The sequence below is a fragment of the Triticum aestivum genome, chromosome 1D, assembly GCF_018294505.1.
Source record: "Triticum aestivum cultivar Chinese Spring chromosome 1D, IWGSC CS RefSeq v2.1, whole genome shotgun sequence".
In the NCBI taxonomy this organism is placed as follows: domain Eukaryota; kingdom Viridiplantae; phylum Streptophyta; class Magnoliopsida; order Poales; family Poaceae; genus Triticum; species Triticum aestivum.
Genome location: NC_057796.1, coordinates 321,824,992 through 321,844,512, shown reverse-complemented (window position 1 = coordinate 321,844,512; position 19,521 = coordinate 321,824,992). Strand labels below are relative to the sequence as shown.

Here is a 19,521-nt window from a genome sequence, read left to right as displayed (position 1 = left end):
ATTTTAGAATGTAGATTCACTCATTTTGCTCTGTATGTGGTCCATACTGGAATCTCTAAAAAGACTTATATTTAGGAACGGAAGGAGTATATTTTAGTATGGGTATGTGGATTGCAAATAGGATACTAATCTTTATCTCGAACATATAAATGATTTTAATTACTGCCAATGTCGATATGGTCGCATTATTTATTGCAATGAAATTGGATCTGCTATTGTAGATTCGACTTGAGTCTCGACATATGTTAGTCATGTAATTGATTTGCCTGTTCGTAGGTTTTTTAGGTTTTTGAGTTTCTCCTTCGTTGCCACAAAATACATAATTTTTCAGCAAATCAATGTATAGCAACCGTGTATGCTTCAATCCTGTTTTTTTCTTTGAATTTTTAGAGCATGTTACTTCTTATGTTTTTATCGTTTGGGTAAATCACAACACCAACATTAACCTATTTTTTTACGACGGGGAGGAGGACAAGCAGCAACACGGGTGAGGTAACATGTTGAAATGGAGGACATGTGCCTATGTGTGTGCGCCCGGGGCGGGTGGATGGAGTGTTAGAGTCGTGTGATGTTTTCTTTTTGGGAGAGAGTCTTGCGTCATACTTCTGCGGATAGGAGCGTGTGATGTTTTTTCTCGTTGCAACACACATGCATGATTCATATAGTTACTATGTTCTCATCAATGGCTTGATTTGAAGACCACGGTTTTGTTACCCGTTGCAACGCACGGGCCCTTTTTGCTATCTTTCCCTATTTTTAATTTTAATAATAAAGCACGGATCGACTTTGTCGGGTTCACCGTCGCAGATTTAAAAAAAAAAACTCCCCGCTGTTTTTTTTATTAAACCCGCAGTCTTTTTCCAATGTGTACTAAAAACGTTTCGTCCCCAGGAACAGACACGACCACGGGCTCTCCTCTCTCTCCCTTTCCTCCTGATCCCAGCCGCCAGGAGGCGCACGACCTGCGTGACGGTCGATCCGGTGCCGCGCCGGCCGCCTGCCGATGTCCGACGCCGGTGATCGGACCACACTTCACCACCGGTCTGCCTCAGCTGATCCTTTCCTTCGCGCGCCCGAGCTTCTTGTTGTACGCCGCCCAAGAGGGCTCGCGCTCGCCGCTCGACCAGAGCCACCGCCAGCTGGTCCGGTGCCGCGCCGGCCGCCGGCCGATGGATGACGGAGGTGATCGAAGCACCCTGCACCACGAGTCTGCTTCATCTCCTCCTTTCCTTCGCGCGCCTGAGCTCCTCGTTGTATGCCGCCCGGGAGGGCTCGCGCTCGTCGCTCTACCAGAGCCACCACCGGCCGGTCGTCGCTGCACTTTCCCGCGACCTCTCCGCCCCCTCTGCACCACCCTCCACCTCAATTTAGACGCACATGTGTTTGTGGATGTCCTCAGTTATTGTTTGCACACAAGGTGTTTGTGTGTTTGTCCTAGCCAGTTTCAGTCACAGATCCTTGAGGTAAATCCCACATATGAGACTAACTCTCCTTCCATATGATTCAAAAAATTGTATGATGGTGGGAGTTAATTGGGTTACTAGAATAATGGGTTGCTAATTAATTTACATCATGTGGAATCTCAAGACACATGGGTATGCCGGCTCCTATTGTTTGACAAATGTATATCAAATTTTCTTCAATCGTATAAAGAAGTTACAGTTAGGTGTTGCCCTTTTTATGCCTAGACACAGCAGCTCCAATAAGATCTGGGCGCTCATGGTGAGATATATTAATTATTCTTATAATGGTCATATGAATTTGCAGAGACAATTAGATTTTGGAAGCAGGAATCCTTTCCTCATAAGATGGATGAGCTGTAGGATTTGATTCTGTTCAGCTTGGATTAGTTTTTCATCATTATGTTCTTTGTATTAGGTATTCATGCTTTCCAGCTCTAATTTTTTTTTGCATTGTTGGTGTATGCTGGGAGTCACATTGCTATGCATGCTAGCAAACAATAGGATTGGAAGTCTTACCCTGTAGGTTATTAATATATTTTCCACTATTACTGAGGTTCAGCAATTTAATTCGTATTAAGGTCACACAAGCAGTTTGGTTTTCAGATTTGTATTGACAAACATATTTGGTTCAGCAATTTAATTCGTAATTAGAGTCACACAAGCAGTTTGGTTTTTAGATTTGTCTTAACAAACATATTTTGCAGATTATCCTTGCATAAGCAATTGATTTCTGCAAGTTCCTTTCACTTATTTATTTCTTCACTTGGTTATGATGTACTGCTATTCGTTTTCATGATGATCCATGCATTTTGTACTTTTCACTGACAAAAACTTCTCTCTAAACAAGATTGGTTCCCATTGTTACAGTGAAGTAGCTACCGAGCAGTGAGGCCATCGAGCGACACGAGACCGCGGGACGGCGTGAGAAGAAGCGCGCGCGCGGGGGGGGGGGGGGGGGGGGGGGTCTAGGGGGATGGAGAAGACCACGAGGAAGTGTGGCGATGGAGTGCAATCCCGAAGAAGAAGAACATTGCAAAGAAAGACCCTAGCCAAGCGCCACCCAATTCTCTTTCACCGACCTATCTAATGGCCATCAATTCAATTGGTCCAAGCTGCTGCGTTGACCTTCCCATTGATCCACTACATCCTCGCTCAGTTGCTTCTGCTATGTTTCTTCTCCATGCCATTGCCGGCTGCTGGCGTGCCTGACATCGCACCTTATGTGACCTGATATGATGCTCCTCTACATGTTCTTCTCACCCCGGTTTTCATGAGGAGAGATATTGTTCTGCGGTTCTGTAGCTCTACTCCATAGCAATGATGGAGTCACCTCCAGATGGATAGCAATTATCTCGGGATCATGGTGAGGTTACTGACTCGACCCTTCGTTTGGCTCTGTTCGTGTGGATCTATTCATGTGCATCTATAAACTTTATTTAGGTACAACTATTGTTCTAGCGCTTACGTTTATTATTTTTGTAAAAAGAAGATTTCTTGATCCCATTAAATTGGGGTTTTATGTTGACACGAAATTCTAACTGAATTTGCTATTCAGCTGACAATTTCAACATTTTTTTGTATTGTATTTGCATGCACAGAGCTGTCTACGCAACGACCAGGGGGCATATTCTTCTCCTACCACTAACACCTTCATCCTATTTGAGCCAAAATGGCTTTGGTGCCCTCTCTCTCTCATGGTGAGGCTGTGCACGCTTGCCATGGTTGTGGCTACGAAATCTCACACCGAGTCGCTTCGGTCGGGCACTATTCAGGTACAACTCACTTTGCTCCACCATTGTTGGTTGCTGTACATCACATGCTTGACGAAACTTCAAAGATGGTGTTGATCTTGTTCTTGCTTGACCATCCTTGTTATAAATCATTATTGGGTTCTAGCTAGGGTCTTAGCGATTGATAATTTCTCGATTATATTGCCGAAAATGTAGTTCTTATTGTCAAATTGTTATGGCAGCATGAGTGAAAATATGTTCCTTTAAATGCTTAGATTATATAGAAACCTCTGGTCTATATCCTAAATTACTGTATTGTGTGCTTTTGTAAAATAAACTGTATTGATGCAATTTATATATGTAGTACAATGGTTTTGCTCACATCACAAATATCTGACAACAAGAGTGGTCCCGAGTTAACTTGCAACCAAAACATTTAAATTCCAGTTCAACATTGCATATTCCTATCTAATAAACAGTCAAATGTTTCAGACTAAAGTGAGAGTTTCTAGCATATTCCTCTTTTACGGTGACGCCAGATTCGAATTTGAAGGCGTACTTGTCCCTGAGCTGGTGGTGCCTGAGAACAACAACGACAACATTCTGGTGCATCAGGGGCACACATCGTCTCCAAGCTCTATCGCAAGCAACGCAGGCACGCCTCAGGCTCAAAGTCCGGTTGCCGTGCAGGCGAGCGGCAGCAGCCACTTACGTCTCTTCCAAGAAGGGCGCCGCCTTGGAGGAGCATAACGAGAGAAGCAAGTCGACACCGACTACAGCGGCGCATGAGCCAACAAAGGGGCAGGATCATTGGAGACGACGGACACAGAGGCGCGTGCTAGGCATGCCAATCATCAAACACTAGGGAGCGATCCCACCCCCGATGCCACAGTACATGTAGTCGTCGCTGCCGCCTCTACATGCCATGATCTACAGGCAAGTGCCTGCTCAGCAACGTACAAGAGAGGTCAGCGTGGGGCCTACTCGCCAAGATGATGCTTCTCTTCTCGTGCTTATTTACTTGCCTCCTATGTGTGACGAGAAGGAGCAGGAGATTCAGAGGCTCAGGTTGGCGTCGCTAGGTGAGTTCCCTGCTGATTTGACGAGCACGTGATATAGACTGTGGTCGGGTTCCTTCCTAACTCTGCTGGGCCTAATGAAGAGAAAGAATCAACTTTTGAGCTTAATTGGCTAGATCCAACCAGGCAGCTGCACAACATTGTCAAGGAGAAGATGAGAACAATGCGATGCTCAAAGAAGCAGGCTCCAGTTTTGGTAAATGAGTAGTGATGTTGTTGCAACCACCGAAACAAATCTGAAAAATAAGACAAAGACAAACAGGTTGAGAGGTTGGATAATGATATGGAAGATCAAGTTAAAAAACAAATTATTGATGCCCCTGCAAGCAAAGTAAAGGAAAGCCTACTTGAACTTACATGGTTTTGCAATAGGAGAGGCTTAGACTTTCAGGGTTTGCAATAGGAGAGGCTTAGACTTTCAGGAGAGGCTTATACCCGTTGCCTCTCCTATTGCAAATTACTCAAAAATACTCAAAAGCCTCTCCTATTGCAAAATACTCAAAAGTACTCGTTAATGATATGTACCTGTTTTCAAAAATCACATTTGGTGCTTTTAAGTATTTTTAATACAGTTTTGCTCAATAAAAATTCACCACATACATTTTTTTGTTTATACCCGTTGCAACGCACGGGCATTTTTACTATATAATATAGTAATAATAAAGCACGGATTGACTTTGTCGGGTTCACTGTCACAATACGCTTCTTCCCGTGATTTTACGCTTTCAGTTTAAATTTAAAACATATTCAAGGTGGTACTAAAGGTCTCTGTGTTTTTTTATAATTGACTGTTTTTTAAGTGGCGAAGAGATAAAACGTTTCGTTCCGATAGAAAAAGAAAAGGTCATGGAATCGAACCCCCGACCAGAACATGAGACACATGCCATACCAACACGCCAAGAGTCCACGTTAGCAAAAGGACTAGAATATTTCGTGAGGTACAAATTCTGTTCCGAGACCCAGCTTTTAGGTTATTCCGTTTCTAAATCTCCCTCCTCTCGTGGGCCTCGGGCAGAGCTGAAGTGGCAGCCCGGCAATAGGAGAGTGGGCTTAGGCAAAAATTATTGCGCTGGCAAGGTATCGAACTCACAACCTCTTCGTCCTTTCTAAGAAGGCAACCAGCAAGCTAGCTTTTCCTTGTGTTATAATGTTCTTTTCTGAATCAATAGTCCCACCTCGCTATAGTATATCAGAACGCACCAATTTATATACGTCGGTATGTAGACAATTAACAAGCCCTAAGATGAGGTCTGGGATTAGACGGTCGAAACGGATAATTAAAAGGAAAATGAGGTGTATGACGTTGCATACGTGCATTGTAAAAAAAGGAATTTCGGGCTATGAAAGGAAGGATATTGCCATAGATGAAAGGAAAGATGGAAGGATGTTTCTATAAGAAAAGGATGCATTCCAGGATTTCGGGGCTGCAAACAGTAGAGCATTTAAACTTCGATTGCCAAAAAAAACTATTTTTCCTAAGAGGTCCTCTAACACACATAATCCTTATTTTTTGGGTAATGTGGGTTGACAGTGGAATACTGAGACGAGAAAACATGATCTAACCGCAAGCCGAGCGGACAAATAAGTAGCATGAGAGTCCTAAAAATGTCTGAGGCATTTCGGTTCGAACGTGTGTATTACGCTCCAAAACTATATAAGGGCAAAATATGTATTACCTCGCATTGGAGATGTCTTTACCATCGGCAAAAAACTCATTTTGTGATCATTGTGCAACTGAGACCAAGTGGTCCACCAGTCTAATAATACCTTGCAAAGAGAGTATAACATGACCCCCACAATTTTTCTAAACCTCGATTCGTGCCCCTGCCTGCCGGCGGTGGCACCGTCCGGATGTCGTACCGCGTGGGTGGGCGTTTTGAAGGATCGGGCAATTAGTGTTTTCTTCGTACCGAAGCACAAGGTGTTGTGCTTGCAGATGCAGCCAATTTATCCTTCCCGTTGCAACGCACGGGCATATGTCCTAATATTTTTAAAAAATCTAAAAAAAATTCTAGCATGTTAACACAACATCAATGTAGGATGTCACTACATTTCGTATTTTCAAAATATTTTTTAAGATACAAAAATAACAAATTTGATATCAGTGTGATAATGGGCCAAATATAAAACCCAAGTTATGTTACTACTATTCAGTGTTGAATTTGTCATTTTTGTTTGTCAAGTTATGTCTCAAATTTTGATTTGAAATTTTGTGACTACCTACATTAATGCATGTTAACACAACATCAATGTAGGATGTCACTACATTTCGTATTTTCAAAATATTTTTTAAGATACAAAAATAACAAATTTGATATCAGTGTGATAATGGGCCAAATATAAAACCCAAGTTATGTTACTACTATTCAGTGTTGAATTTGTCATTTTTGTTTGTCAAGTTATGTCTCAAATTTTGATTTGAAATTTTGTGACTACCTACATTAATGCTGTGTAAGTGTGCTAATTTTTTTCAGAATTTTCTAAATATTTTAAAAAAATAATATGAGCTCGATGCACCGGTAGCACTACAAGCTTCGATGCACCAGATATTTTGCTGAAGCGTTGGCCAAACGAACAACCACGACCCGCTTGTCAATCGTCGCCCGCGCGCCTTCGGGAAACGGCCGGAGCATGTGTCAGTGCCGGCGGCCGTGGAGGTCCATCCACGTAGCGCGCGGAGTCAGGGGGACTCGTCACCCTGCACAAATTCACGCCTCAGTAGCTACGGACCGGGAAGTTCCTAGGTTTGCTTTGCTCAAGGGGATAAACGCCTCTTGGACACGTCGACGTTGGAACCACAGCTGGTCCGGTACGTGGAGGGCTCCGCTTTTGTTTGCATACGTGCTGCACGCCTCTGCTCTCGGTACATGAACCAGCACATCATTTTCTGCATCTGCATACGGCCGGTGAAAATTTCAGCACATCATTTCCGTTTTCCGCAGTCGCAAAAATACAGCGCTTCAACAGAGGTCTGGTATATATGAAATCAACGCAAGGAAACGACACAGGGTCGGCACTTTATTTCCAGAATTGCCAAGGATCGCATGCACTATCCCTGGCCCTGTAAAAACACACAGTGCGTGTTTGGTTGCTGGCATATGGTCCAGCCTGGCCTGTGCGAAAAAGATTGAGTCCGTTTGGTAGCCCGCGTTCACTGTGCGGCCCGCATCGCATGGAACTTAAAGCATGTCCAAGCCAGATCCAGAGGAAACGCACGAATCGGCAGTAGCTCGCGAGCCTGGCTCGGGCGAGGCAGGGGACGGCGACGCGCTTCTCCCCTCGTGCGAGCAGGGAGATGGCGCGAGCTCGCCCGCGTCGCCGAAAAATCGGCGGGAGGATTTCAGCTCACCTCCCGCCGAGTCCACCCCTATTTAGCCCCCTCCCTCACCGCCCCAACTCCCGCCACCATTCTTCCTCCGTTCGAGCTTTCTCGCCAACGCGCATCGGCACCGACGAGCAGGTAAGCAGCGCATCTTCATCGGCTGGCGGTCCACGGCGTCAGCGCTCCTTCACCGGCCGGCGTTGATCTTCCACGACTGTCCCCCCTCGTCCTCGAGCTGCAGCCATGGCCTCTGTGAGTTCAATCCCCCTTTCTCTCTGTTCCCTGTAGCTAGATCTGAGCTGCAGCTAGGGTTTGATCTAGATGCATGGTTGATTAGTGGTCTAATCTGTGAGCTGATACGATTGATTGCTATGTTGCGGTTGCAATTTATGGTAGGGCTAGATGTTCAAACATGTGGTAGGCTAGATTAGTAGTAGGGTTTGAAGTTGAACCTTGTGCTTGTGTTGATTCGTGCTTAGATCTGCGATTTATACCTATTGGTGGTCCATTTATAGCATGTTGTTTGTTGTAAATGTATGTTCGTGCTCATAGGTTGTCCGGTATGCTTAGTATGATAGCGATGAACCATATGTGCTTAGTATGATAGTGATGAACCATGTACATGTATGCTTCTGCTTTCATGGATTGTCCGGTATGTTGTGTGCTATGCTTACCATCAATGCATGCTACGATTGTAGGACATGACCACGCAGACGCAAGATCTTACTCAGGCCCTTGTCCTGTCCGACAACCAGTTTGCTCCATCGTTTGTCGAGGACTCGCAGCCTATGTCCGAGATGGCACCTGATTCAGAGGTGTTCGCGTCTGATTCCCTCTATGTGCCAGTAGTGCTCGTTGAGCCAACTCCTGCTGCTGCTGCTGCTGCCGCTGCACTCAAGGTAGCAGCAGCAAAGGCGAAGAAGATGGTAGGTCGAACAACATGAAGTGGCAGCCGTCCATGTCCACGTTCGTGCTGAACAAGATGTGTGAGCTCATCTCTAGTGGATTTAGGACTGACAAGGGCTTCAAGGAGGTGCACTTGAACACCGTTGCGAAGCAGGTGTTCGAGTTCTGTGGGCAGGAGGTGTCTGCCACCCAGGTGTACAACCACCTGAGGAAATGGAGAGGTCGATGGATCCAAGTGTCCAAGCTAAGAGACCTTAGCGGTGCCTCATGGGATGAGAACAACTTGCTCCATAGTTCTGGAGGCAGAGCACTACGCCGGCCATGCCGCGGTTAGCTCACAGCCCTCTTCCTTTTCATACTGTCCACCATTGTCTACTCCTAATCGCAACTAACAACACTTGTGTTTCATTCTTAGGACCACCCAAGAGACGCCGAGTTCCTCAACACACCCATACAAAACTACAGCCAGATGCAGCACATCTTCTCCTTCGGGATGGCAACTGGAAAGCATGTCATGGGCTCGGGGGAGCCTTTTGGTTCTCCCATGCCAGACTTCCCTGGGACCCCGGAAGTCGAGGTCCTTGATGGCCCTGACAAGCCAGCTGCGAAGCCCTTCGACAAGCCATTTGACCCCGTCCATGATAGAAAGAGGAAGAGAGGAGGCCTGATGGAGGAGGAGATCAATATCTTTTGCAGCATGACTGAGGCGGTGAAGGAGGTGGCAACAGCCATCAGGGAGTGCAAGCCCCACGACGTCCACCCTGACCTGTATGGCGCTGTCATGACCCAGGGTGGCTTCAGCGACGAGGCTCTCATGGCAGCTCTCAGCCACCTGCTTGACAACAAGGCCCAGGGTGTTGGGTTCGTTGCCATGGCCGACGCTCACAGGGTGCTGTGGCTCACGAGCTGGCTGGGCAAGCACTACTACTAGAGTAGTGCTGCCTGTGAGCGTGCATGATCCCCGACGGCGATGGCGGTAGCGACGACGACGACGATGACGACGACGACATACATTTTGTGTAGCTAGGGCTCAAAAACTATTTGATAGTCTGTATATTTTGATGAGGTGGTATATACTAACCCCTCACGCTGATGGTGAACTTGCGGTGGTAGGACGACACCCTTTTTTGGATGTGGTGGTAGGTTAACACCAAGGTAGTGCTAGGAAGAATTTGCTGTGCTGTATGATCATGCATGCTTCTTCTCTTCTGCTCCATTGTTGTTTGTGTGCTACTTTGCTTGCTACTTGTGTGCTTCATTGATTTGCTGCTTCAACTCTTACTCTTGTGCATTGCTAAGGCAAGTGGTATGCCGTGTTCATCGGTAAGGTTTCAGGGGTTTATAGTTCATGGGAAGAAGCCAGTGCACAAGTAGCATCATATAGCAACAGCACCTATAGAGGGTTCAAGACTAGACAAGCAGCAAAACAAGCTTACTCCGACTGGGTGCGACAGCACGGAGGCAGCAGTGTTGACAGTGGCAAGGTTGGAGGTGTCAAGGTGGATCGTCAGTTTGGGTTGAAGCTGAAGAACTTCATCATCTTCGCCCAGTTCATCGCCATTGATGTGATGTGTCGTTGGTGTGCTAGGTGTGGGTAAGCTCACCAACTAGGGTACACAAGGTAAGCACAACATGTACGTCGTATGCAACCAAATGCCGTGTTCATGTGCCGCTTGAGCCAATGCATGCAACCAAACAAAATGCACTTGCGTATTACCTAATGCAGAGACATTAGATGCAGGCAACCAAACAAGTTGCAGATGGCGTATTAGGGCCTGTTTTTGCTCAAACAAGTTGCAGATGGCGTATTAGGGCCTGTTTTTGCTCAACCAGACTGGATTGAGAAGTGTATGCGATGTAGATACTGTAGCAAACGGTAACCAAACACGCCCATAGAGGTTTCGCGGACACGTCGCAGCAGCGCGCCAGGGGAATCCGCGATGCAGAAAACTACTGCACAGTGGGTAAGACCACGGCAACACATCACACAGCAGCTGCTGCAGAAGGAAAAAAGCCGCACCCACCAACACTCAAAACCAACCTAGCATTTTTGCCGTGCACTTTATTACATCTAACACACGATTGTATCCGGAACATTGCAGCTCCTCCATCCCGACTGGACACGGCAGCACACCCAGGTACACGATCTAGAGTCGCGATTTGGTGCCATCAGCTGTGGTGGCAGCCTGCAACAGTTTTCAGGGGATGCACAATCAGGCGATGCCACGGGCACAAAATTCAGTAGAATGAGAAGAGGCGCCGTTCAGGATCCCAAAGCTACATCAACGACACGAAAATGCAACAGAATCTTACCAAGGATGTGCCGCGACTAGCTCTGGCAGCTAGATATTCACAGGGTCTGAAGAACTCTCCGTAATCCTTGGACCACGCATCCAGTCTGCGGTACACGTATTCCGCACCGAGAGAGTCGGCCCAAAACATCACTCCACCCCTGGTGTAAAAAGAGATCACATAGAACTGATCAGTTAAGATAAATATATCAGTTAGGATAAATATATATCAGCTCAGGGGTAAGCAGTTGGACCTAAAAGAAGGGAAGCCCATTCCCATAATGGATGCTACATCAAGGTCAGATGCTTTCAGTGCAATTCCCTCATCCAGCACTCGGCAGGCCTCATTCACCACGGGAAAGAAGACCATCTCTACAATGTCCTTGTCTGTTAATTTCATCAGCTGAGGGAAATGAAATCGACTGTCAGATTTCTTTGAGCAAAACCAATGAAAGACTGAGTCGACAGGCTGGTATGTACACCGATGATAGACAAAAGATGCACACGCAGACAATATGTACTTGATTAATTGTGATATGGTACAATGTTCACATCTTGTAATTCTCATATACTAGCTTATAGTGCACTGAATAGGGCCCTGAGTTAATTTGGACTTGAACTAATCATTTAAGTTGGGTTTATATCATAGCCAAATTTTCTGCATCTTACAGACCATGGAAAGAAAATGAACACATAAAAGAAGACACGACACAGGCCAGGGATAGAAAAAGGTATCCTGCGAAACTAAGACGAATACATCTGTGAGATTGATGTGTGTTCATGCAGGCGATGTATCGATAACAAGATTTTTTGGGGGGTTTCAAATCATTCTTTAATAAACCAGAAGTAGATAATTAAGTTAGATATAACATGACCTTAGGATCTTGTGCAACACCTGCCATGTTTCTTGATTTCTCAACATACTTTTTGATATCAGGATCTGGAGAAGCTTGTCGCTTATCATTATAAAGATAAAATCCCCTATGAGAAGATTCACCTGTCCAGGAGTCCACAAGCTAAATAACCATGAGATACCAAACATTAAGTGAAGTATATTTTCGATACCTGTCCTGTTCTCCTCGAGCATAATTTCAGTAAGACGTGATTTATAACATCGCTCTGGATAACTCTTATAATATTGCTTTCCAGTGGCAACGGCAACGCCAAAACCTACAAGATCAGCTAATCTGTACAGACAAGATAAAAAAGAAACTACTGTCAGACAAATAAATAGACATCCATGAAAATGTTCTGTCAATAAAATGAAGGTGTGCACAGGTGTTGCATTATTCTGAACTAGATTGCACGGGAACTACGTTAAGGCGCTACTATGATAATAAAAAACATTAATTCTACCAATATCAAAGCAAACAACAGACAAGCTCTATAAAGCAGCCAAAAGTGGAACACGACAGCATAAATATGTTTCCCATCAAAAGACTCGTACGGTCCTACCATAATACTCTACTGGAAACCAATAAAAAACAAAAGGAAGCAGCTACTCTGATTTATTAACTTAACAGATACAAAATTCCAGCAACCAAATTCTATCTAACTTAACATAAATATATTAACTATAGAGTATTTGACTAGGGGAAGAAGTAAAAAAAAAGGACCATATGGCAGAGGACCGGGATGAAACACTAGCAGTGTAAGCTTACATCTAAATGAGCTATTATTCATCTAAGTTCAACACTGAACCATAATGCTTTGTCAAAGCGTTGAACAATAGTTGGTTCCTATGATATCAGAAATGAGAAAACAAGGGTAAAATCTTGATCTTAATGTTCTGCAGTAATTCACTAGAAGTCGTAGCCTAACTGCTCCAGTATGTAAGGGAACTGGCCAATTCAGTGCAGCTCACAATATCCGATATATCCTTACCGAAAAGGTCCCGTCGGCATTCCAAAATTTGCTATCACGTGATCTATGTGATATATATCCAAACCATAATCAACGAGCAAACCAGCCGCCTGGCCGTAAGGAAAAAACATCCTATTGACAGCAAACCCAGTGCAGCTCCCAACAACAATTGGTGTTTTCCGTATCTTCTTTGCCACATCTAGCAAGTCCACAATAACTTGTGAGGAAGTCTGCTGAGTACGAACTATTTCCAACAGTGGCATGACATGAGCTGGACTGCAAGTATACTACAGTTAGATACTTGAGTTGAGAAAGATGGGAAATAGAATATTAAGTGCACAATGGACTCTACCTGAAGAAGTGGGCACCAACAATTCGATCTTGACAAGCTGTTTGTTGGCCAATTAACCGCAAGTCTATGGTTGAAGTATTTGTGGCAAATATACAATTAGAGTGACAGCTCCTTTCAAGATCAGAGAATATTTTCTGCTTCAGCAATAGATCCTCAATAACGGCCTGCAAGATTTTATCAAGTAGCTGTCAGGATCATTATGTGCTCTCCTTCATCTAAGCATATACATTAGTGCGAGTTAGACTGCTTGACTCAAAAGCTGTGGTGAACATAATAAATGATTATACATAAGCAAATGTTTGATAGAATGGTAGTAATTTTTTTTAGAAAAGGAGGAGGACCCCCGGCCTCTGCATCTGGACGATGCATGCAGCCACTTTATTAATTATTCACACAAGACCTTACAAAGTCATACAACAGTAAGACTAAAGCCACCGTCTAGGCAACATCTGTCGCTACTCCTATCCAGTTGATGAAGGGATGCTGATAGCCTGGGCCTAATACCAAACAGACCTTGCAGCCAAACCTAACATCTAAGACCTGAGGTCCCAACCAGGACTCTTGCCGGGTATGGGGCACCCACCAGTCCGACGCACTCCTCAACCAGGACGCCTGCCTGGTATGAGGCCGCCGCAGCCACCTGCCACCAATCCATCTTCAGTGTTGTACTGCTGCATCTACCTTGCCCGGTCTAGCTGCCGTCAATGCCACCACGACGTCAGACAACGCCACCATCCTGCGCTTGTCCATCATCACACGCCCACCGGCAAGACCCCGCTGCTCCATGCCGCCGAGACCCGCCGTCGTCGACGCGAGAGAAGGCACGCCACACCACCTCACGCCTCTTCCATCCGGCGCCGCTCCACAAACGATGCCCCCAATAGGGAACACGACACCGCAGCGCCGCCATCGTCCGATCCGGTGATCTTAGGATTTCTCCTGGAGCGGCACGAGCAGGTTGACGATAGTTGCTTGACGATGCCTTCATCAAGGTAACGACGTAGACGCCGCCATCGCCGGCCATGACCGGAGTCGGCTCGGTTTTCACCGGCGACTATGTCTCCCCAACTCACCGCCGGTGCTAATAGTGGGATCCAAGATCCATCACTACCAGCCTGGCCAACCGCCTTCGGTGGAGAAGGCAGCCACCACCACCATGCCCGGGCCAAGAGACCCGGACGTCCTCGTGCCGCGAAGATTACCCAGGGGGGATCTCCTCTTGCCGTTGTCGAGACGAGGCGCAGCCGCAGTGGATCTCGATCTAAACCCCCTGGGCCCAGATCAGATCTCATCGCAGCCAAAATCTCATCCGCCAACGGCCGCCGGAGATCTCCTGGCCACCGCCAACCTGCTGCGCACTGCCGTTGGAGGAGGAGGGAGATGGACGCCACTGCACCCACGCGTTACCGCCGGCCGAGGACTGCGCCGCCGCCGCCGCCTCACCACAGGGGCTTCGCCCCGCGGCGTCCTCAGCGACGGCGGCGGTAGTGGGAGGCGATGGAGGGAGAGGGCTGAGGGCGGTGTGGACGGGGACTCCCCGGGGGCGACGCGGCGTCGCCGCCTCGGGGGAGAGAGGTCGGGAGAGAGAGGCCGGGAGGCCAAGTGCCCACTATGGTTTGTTCAAATGGTAGTAATTGAAATAAGAAAATATTTCTTGCTTCCACAATCTTCCAAGACTTACATTAATTTTCCATCACAATCATTGCCTATTTGGCCTAAGTTAAGTGAATATTTTTGTTTATCAAAGAGGAAAAAATGTTGTAAAGCGAATATCCTGATACCGTTTCTGATTTTATAACTATGCTGGAAGTTAACACAAACCAGCGAGATTTTACTTGCCCAGTGCAGCTGCATGTTACTCTACAATTTTATATTTCAAATATCACCACTATCTATATACGATAATCTCGACCATCATAACTTGTCCATAGCAAAATAAGCGGTATAGCTCCTTCTTCTTTTCTCTGACTTTATAATAGGAGTTTGTAGGATGTTTACATTTTAGATTATTGTGGGGCCTAATAGTCGATTTTCCTATTTAGAATTCTAGTACGATTTTCTTAGGCATCAAAGTGAAGGAGGTGCCTTGAATATCACCAGTTGTATGCGTCTATATAGATTATTATTGAGGAGCAAGATGAAACAGTCACTAGATCAGTATTCAGTGATATTTCCTGTAGAACAAGATCAGAGAAAGAAGTACTCCCTCTGTACTAAAATGCAAGACGTTTTCTGGTTTTGCATAGGGCATAAAAAACGTCTTACATTTTGTTACGGAGGGAGTATTTATCAAGAAACTGGATCTACCTCAATGACCACATCTGCATCTCTAAATTGCTCGTAGTCAAGAACACCGGACAGCAGAGAAAGTTTCTTTTCATAATCTTCTTGGGTCATTCGTCCCTTTTTGACAAAACTCTGCAAATTGGCTGAACAGAAAAGAAAGAATATATGAAAACTTCAAAGACAATCTCAATAGAAGTTTCCAAGGTAAAAAGAACTCACCTTTAATTCTGTTAATGCCAGTATTCAAGAACTTCTCATTTACTTCTTTCAAGACTACCACAATGTCACTCAGTATGAACGCAGTTGCAATTCCGGATCCCATTAGACCTCCACCAACAATAGCTGCCTTTAGTATTCTCCGTGGTGTCAAACCCAAGTTGGTAATATTTGGTATCTATTAGAACATGAGACAGTCAGATAAATGAAAGCATACATCATGGTAAACCTGTCACTTCCAAGAAAAACTTAGTTTCCATTTAATACTAATGGTCCTATACCGACCTTATGAACATCTTTTATCAGTAGATTCAAAAGGAGCTTACTTGTAATAAAGGAAAACCAAAATACAAACATCCGGAACTTTTTGCACCCGTTACATTCAGAGCGTAAGTTTCACCTTATAAAATGAATAAATATATGTACTGCACTTTATAGCATGATGACCTTCAACTAATTAGACTGAAAGAGATACAAGTAGGATCATTGTGCTTTGGTTTTACTAGAAGCCGATAACTAAATAACACTAACTACTGAGGCTGGACAAAACCAAGTATGAGAACAAACATTTCAAAAGCTTTAACCTTGCAGTTCTACCAACCTTTGAAGTCGCACGTTGGGCGAAAAAAAAATGCCTTAAGCTTTTGCTTGTTTGAGACTGCTCAAGCATTTTTCCAGAAAGCACTTCCTGTCAATTGTCAAAATAGAATATTGAACAGCACTAAGAACCACTAAGGGCTTATGGTAGATGCTCCACAATATAGAACTACCAAGTGATTACCTTCATGAGGGCGGCACGAGGGCCAAAAAGAATTCCTTCTTCAATAACATCAATGCAAACTAATGGATGTTGAAGATTAGCAGCCTGTTTTAGGGCTTGAACTCTCGCAAATTTGAGAATTTTCTTTGCTTCCACAATATCTGTAAGTCTATCCGTTCTCAGGAGACTCTTTAACCATGGCCTTTTGTGTTCGTGGATTTCCAGAGCACAAGAACAGGCAGTGCTGATCAGCTTATCAGCTGAAACTATGGCATCAACCAAACCGAATTTGTGAGCCTCTACTCCTTTTATAGACTTTGACATCTATTAAGAAAAGACACAAGTACTCATGGTCAACACACAACACTCTCATAATTTTCTTGCATGTTCAACACGAGGAAAACAACTGTGCATGCATTGCATCTTTTAATGTACAAATCAGCCATACCAACATCATCTCAAGAGCTTTTTTCAGGCCAACAAGGCGGGGCAATCGTTGTGTTCCTGCAGCAGGTGAAGACCTTTCAATCAACATAAAACAAAAAAAGAAAATTTGAGCAGCCTGTGAATTTAGCAGAGAAATCAACATCCAAGGAGCCGTCTCTTGAACTTGCTGTGGAACATTTTTTATAGATACCTTTCCTTTAAAATGATTATGTATCATGGTTAGCTGTATGATACAGCAGACGGATAAACAAAAGAGTGTTTTTTAACAGAGTACACCAAGTTCCCTTTCTTCCTAGTTTCTTTCATATGTATACTGTGGATTATGTTTATTGAATGAAATGCCCCAGGCCTGAGGAGGCCTAATTAGTTCGAGAAGTCATAATTCAACATCTACTGTGTCCTGCATAGAGCAATTGCTTATGGGGTTGAATCTCTTCCATCCTACGGCATATGGATCTACCATTCTTCTTTTGCTTCCTTTGTATCCCATAAGTAAAATGGAAATATGAACAAGAACACGGTAGCCTCTTTCCAAAGGAGACAGGTGCAGCGCACAATGTACTCATGTTTAGACCAAAGGTAAGAAGTACACACAGGGAAGTATGAGAATATAATATCACATGCAAGACCATGCTGAGACTTGAGAGTACCTCCCATTCCAGGAATGATACCAAGCTGAAGTTCAGGTAGTCCTAATTGAGCTGACGGTGTAGAAACGCGAGCATGGCAAACCTGCATAAGAAGAAAGTACAGTGTTGAGCAAATAGACACTTCTTCAAAGAAACCGAAAAGGTCTAAGCATAACCCCAAATATAGAACCTAAACATACCATTGCAAGCTCTAAGCCACCACCTAGAGCAACACCATCTATAGCAGCCACTGACGGCTTCTGAGCATCTGGCAGCAGCTAGTACTTAGTGATGAAATGCAAGGAAAAGGTCTACTTGTTGACAAACTTGGGTTAGACGAAGAGGCTCATAAGTTACCTTCCACTACGCCAGTCAGAAAATCAATAGAAAAGGACCCGGGCTTCTCGTTTTCTGGGTGGGTGGGGGATACAGAGACTTAGCAATGAAAGTGAGCAATGCAACAAAATACTCAATGTACCACCTTGTTCTTACTTGGTTTATTTCCGAATCCATTTATATCAAATCCACCTGAAAACCTCCCTTTGGCCCCTGCACAAAGTGTAAAACACTAGAAATACCGCACTTGCATAGGATGCCTCATGCCTGACAAGGTGATTTTGTTAAATACCAGTGAGAACGATGGCCTTGACATCATTCCTTCTTAGAGCTTCTTCATAGTTTCTCTGCAAGCTAGCTATGACTGCAGAACAGAAAAGAGAGACCTATCATGCCCACATTACTAGTCCACAGAATTCGCCTACGTGCGGAAAATGACTGAACATTGATGGATCGTCAGTTTGTCGGTTAATAAACATGGCACACGGAACAGTGCTGCTATCTCGATTGCTCTCAGCAGCACTTCAATTCAATACATTAATTAGTTTCATAAACATAATGAACCTTTTTTAGTCGGTAGCAACACACGTTGTTTCTTGCTTGCATGACACAATGTCAGGATATAGGCACGAAGAAATGGGGGGACCTCTAGACTCTAGAGGCAACTACAGCATACAGTTCTACAGGTGGGTGGAGCAATGTTATTCGGTAATCTTTAGCAGGCAGCAGGCAGAGCCACTCCGTTGCCGCAGTCATGGCCGATCGTTGTTCTGCATATGTGGGGGCTACTGAAACGTGGTGAGCAGATCAATTTAGGAAATTCCATGATCTTGGGAGAAAACCGAAGAATTCCCCAATGGGCAACAAAATTGCGTCAGTAAACAGCACGCTGCGCGCTCCAGCAGACGAGCCGGGGCCGCTATCTTCCAGAAACCGCGCGGAATCCCACGCGGATCTTCCAGAAACCGCGCGGAATCGAGGCCAAATCCGGGGGGAAACGGTCGGGAGGAATGGAGATATACCGTCAAAGGAGAGGGCGTTGACGGGCGGGTTGGAGATGGTGATGACGGCGACGCCGTCGTCGCGGACCTCCATGGTGGTTGCGCCCCTCGCCATCTCCGTCAGGGGCGAGACGGCCGGCCGGCACAGCTGAAGCTGCCTTTTGGTTTTCTTGAGTGAAGCAACAGGGGCGTGTTTGGTTGCTGTACCAACTTTTACCTACATTGCATGCGTTTCTCCGATGGCGATGGGCCTAGCTGAGAAAAAACAGCTCAAAAATCAGCATATGCACGTGGTTTGATTACTCGCATTAGGCTAGCAGCATGGGTAATTAATTTTTACCGGCCGTTTAGTTGGCTGTGTTGCAACAGGCGCACATATGACACGTTGTTTGGTTGCAATCTGCATAAGTTATTGTCACCACTTCTCAGTAGTGACGATTTTACCACACATGATCTGAACATTCAGTCCTTGCTAGGAAGTAAATGACAGTTAATCCTAACTACTATCAAATGGCAGTACAAATTATTAAGAGCCATATGGCTGAATGGGGAAAGTTCATCTGTGCTATCCATCATCTTCCTCTGTTGCTGTTGTTTCTTTTTCTTCGGCTTCTTCTTCTTGTCCTCATCTATTGCTGCTCTTGCTCTTCTTCTTCTTCAGATTCTTATCTGACCTCTGTTATCCCATATTATATGTGCCCACTTCATCATTTTGTTCTTTCAGCCTTCGTTGTTAAATGCCTCTACATCATGGTCGTATCTGACAACATCGTCAGGCGTCACAGCTTTCCTCCTCAGGCACCGGTTCATCACAACCCCATTGCAGGATCCAGTTATGCA

At 45.1% G+C, this 19,521-nt stretch overlaps 3 protein-coding genes across 3 annotated transcripts; 2 read left to right on the top strand and 1 right to left on the bottom strand.

Annotated features, from left to right (window-relative positions):
- Window positions 1-863: 863 nt before the first annotated feature.
- On the top strand, window positions 864-2,396 carry LOC123159115 (uncharacterized). Its single transcript, XM_044576936.1, has 2 exons — window positions 864-1,463; window positions 1,768-2,396. The coding sequence occupies exons 1-2, from the start codon at window positions 864-866 to the stop codon at window positions 1,828-1,830; spliced, it is 663 nt and encodes a 220-aa protein (XP_044432871.1). The 3' UTR covers window positions 1,831-2,396.
- A 27-nt stretch (window positions 2,397-2,423) lies between these two features.
- LOC123181768 (uncharacterized) lies at window positions 2,424-4,867 on the top strand. The gene is made up of 3 exons (XM_044594104.1): window positions 2,424-2,826; window positions 3,062-3,235; window positions 3,686-4,867. The coding sequence occupies exons 1-3, from the start codon at window positions 2,800-2,802 to the stop codon at window positions 3,941-3,943; spliced, it is 459 nt and encodes a 152-aa protein (XP_044450039.1). The 5' UTR covers window positions 2,424-2,799; the 3' UTR covers window positions 3,944-4,867.
- A 5,369-nt stretch (window positions 4,868-10,236) lies between these two features.
- On the bottom strand, window positions 10,237-18,885 carry LOC123181767 (glyoxysomal fatty acid beta-oxidation multifunctional protein MFP-a). The gene is made up of 18 exons (XM_044594103.1): window positions 18,703-18,885; window positions 17,973-18,044; window positions 17,837-17,893; window positions 17,702-17,755; window positions 17,545-17,612; window positions 17,366-17,447; window positions 16,717-16,772; window positions 16,290-16,592; window positions 16,110-16,196; window positions 15,512-15,686; window positions 15,314-15,435; window positions 13,007-13,170; window positions 12,676-12,930; window positions 11,857-11,978; window positions 11,667-11,788; window positions 11,046-11,194; window positions 10,814-10,952; window positions 10,237-10,686 (listed from the first exon to the last, which is right to left on the bottom strand). Exons 1-18 carry the CDS (start codon window positions 18,794-18,796, stop codon window positions 10,648-10,650), a joined length of 2,160 nt encoding a protein of 719 aa, XP_044450038.1. The 5' UTR covers window positions 18,797-18,885; the 3' UTR covers window positions 10,237-10,647.
- Between the last annotated feature and the right edge of the window lie 636 nt (window positions 18,886-19,521).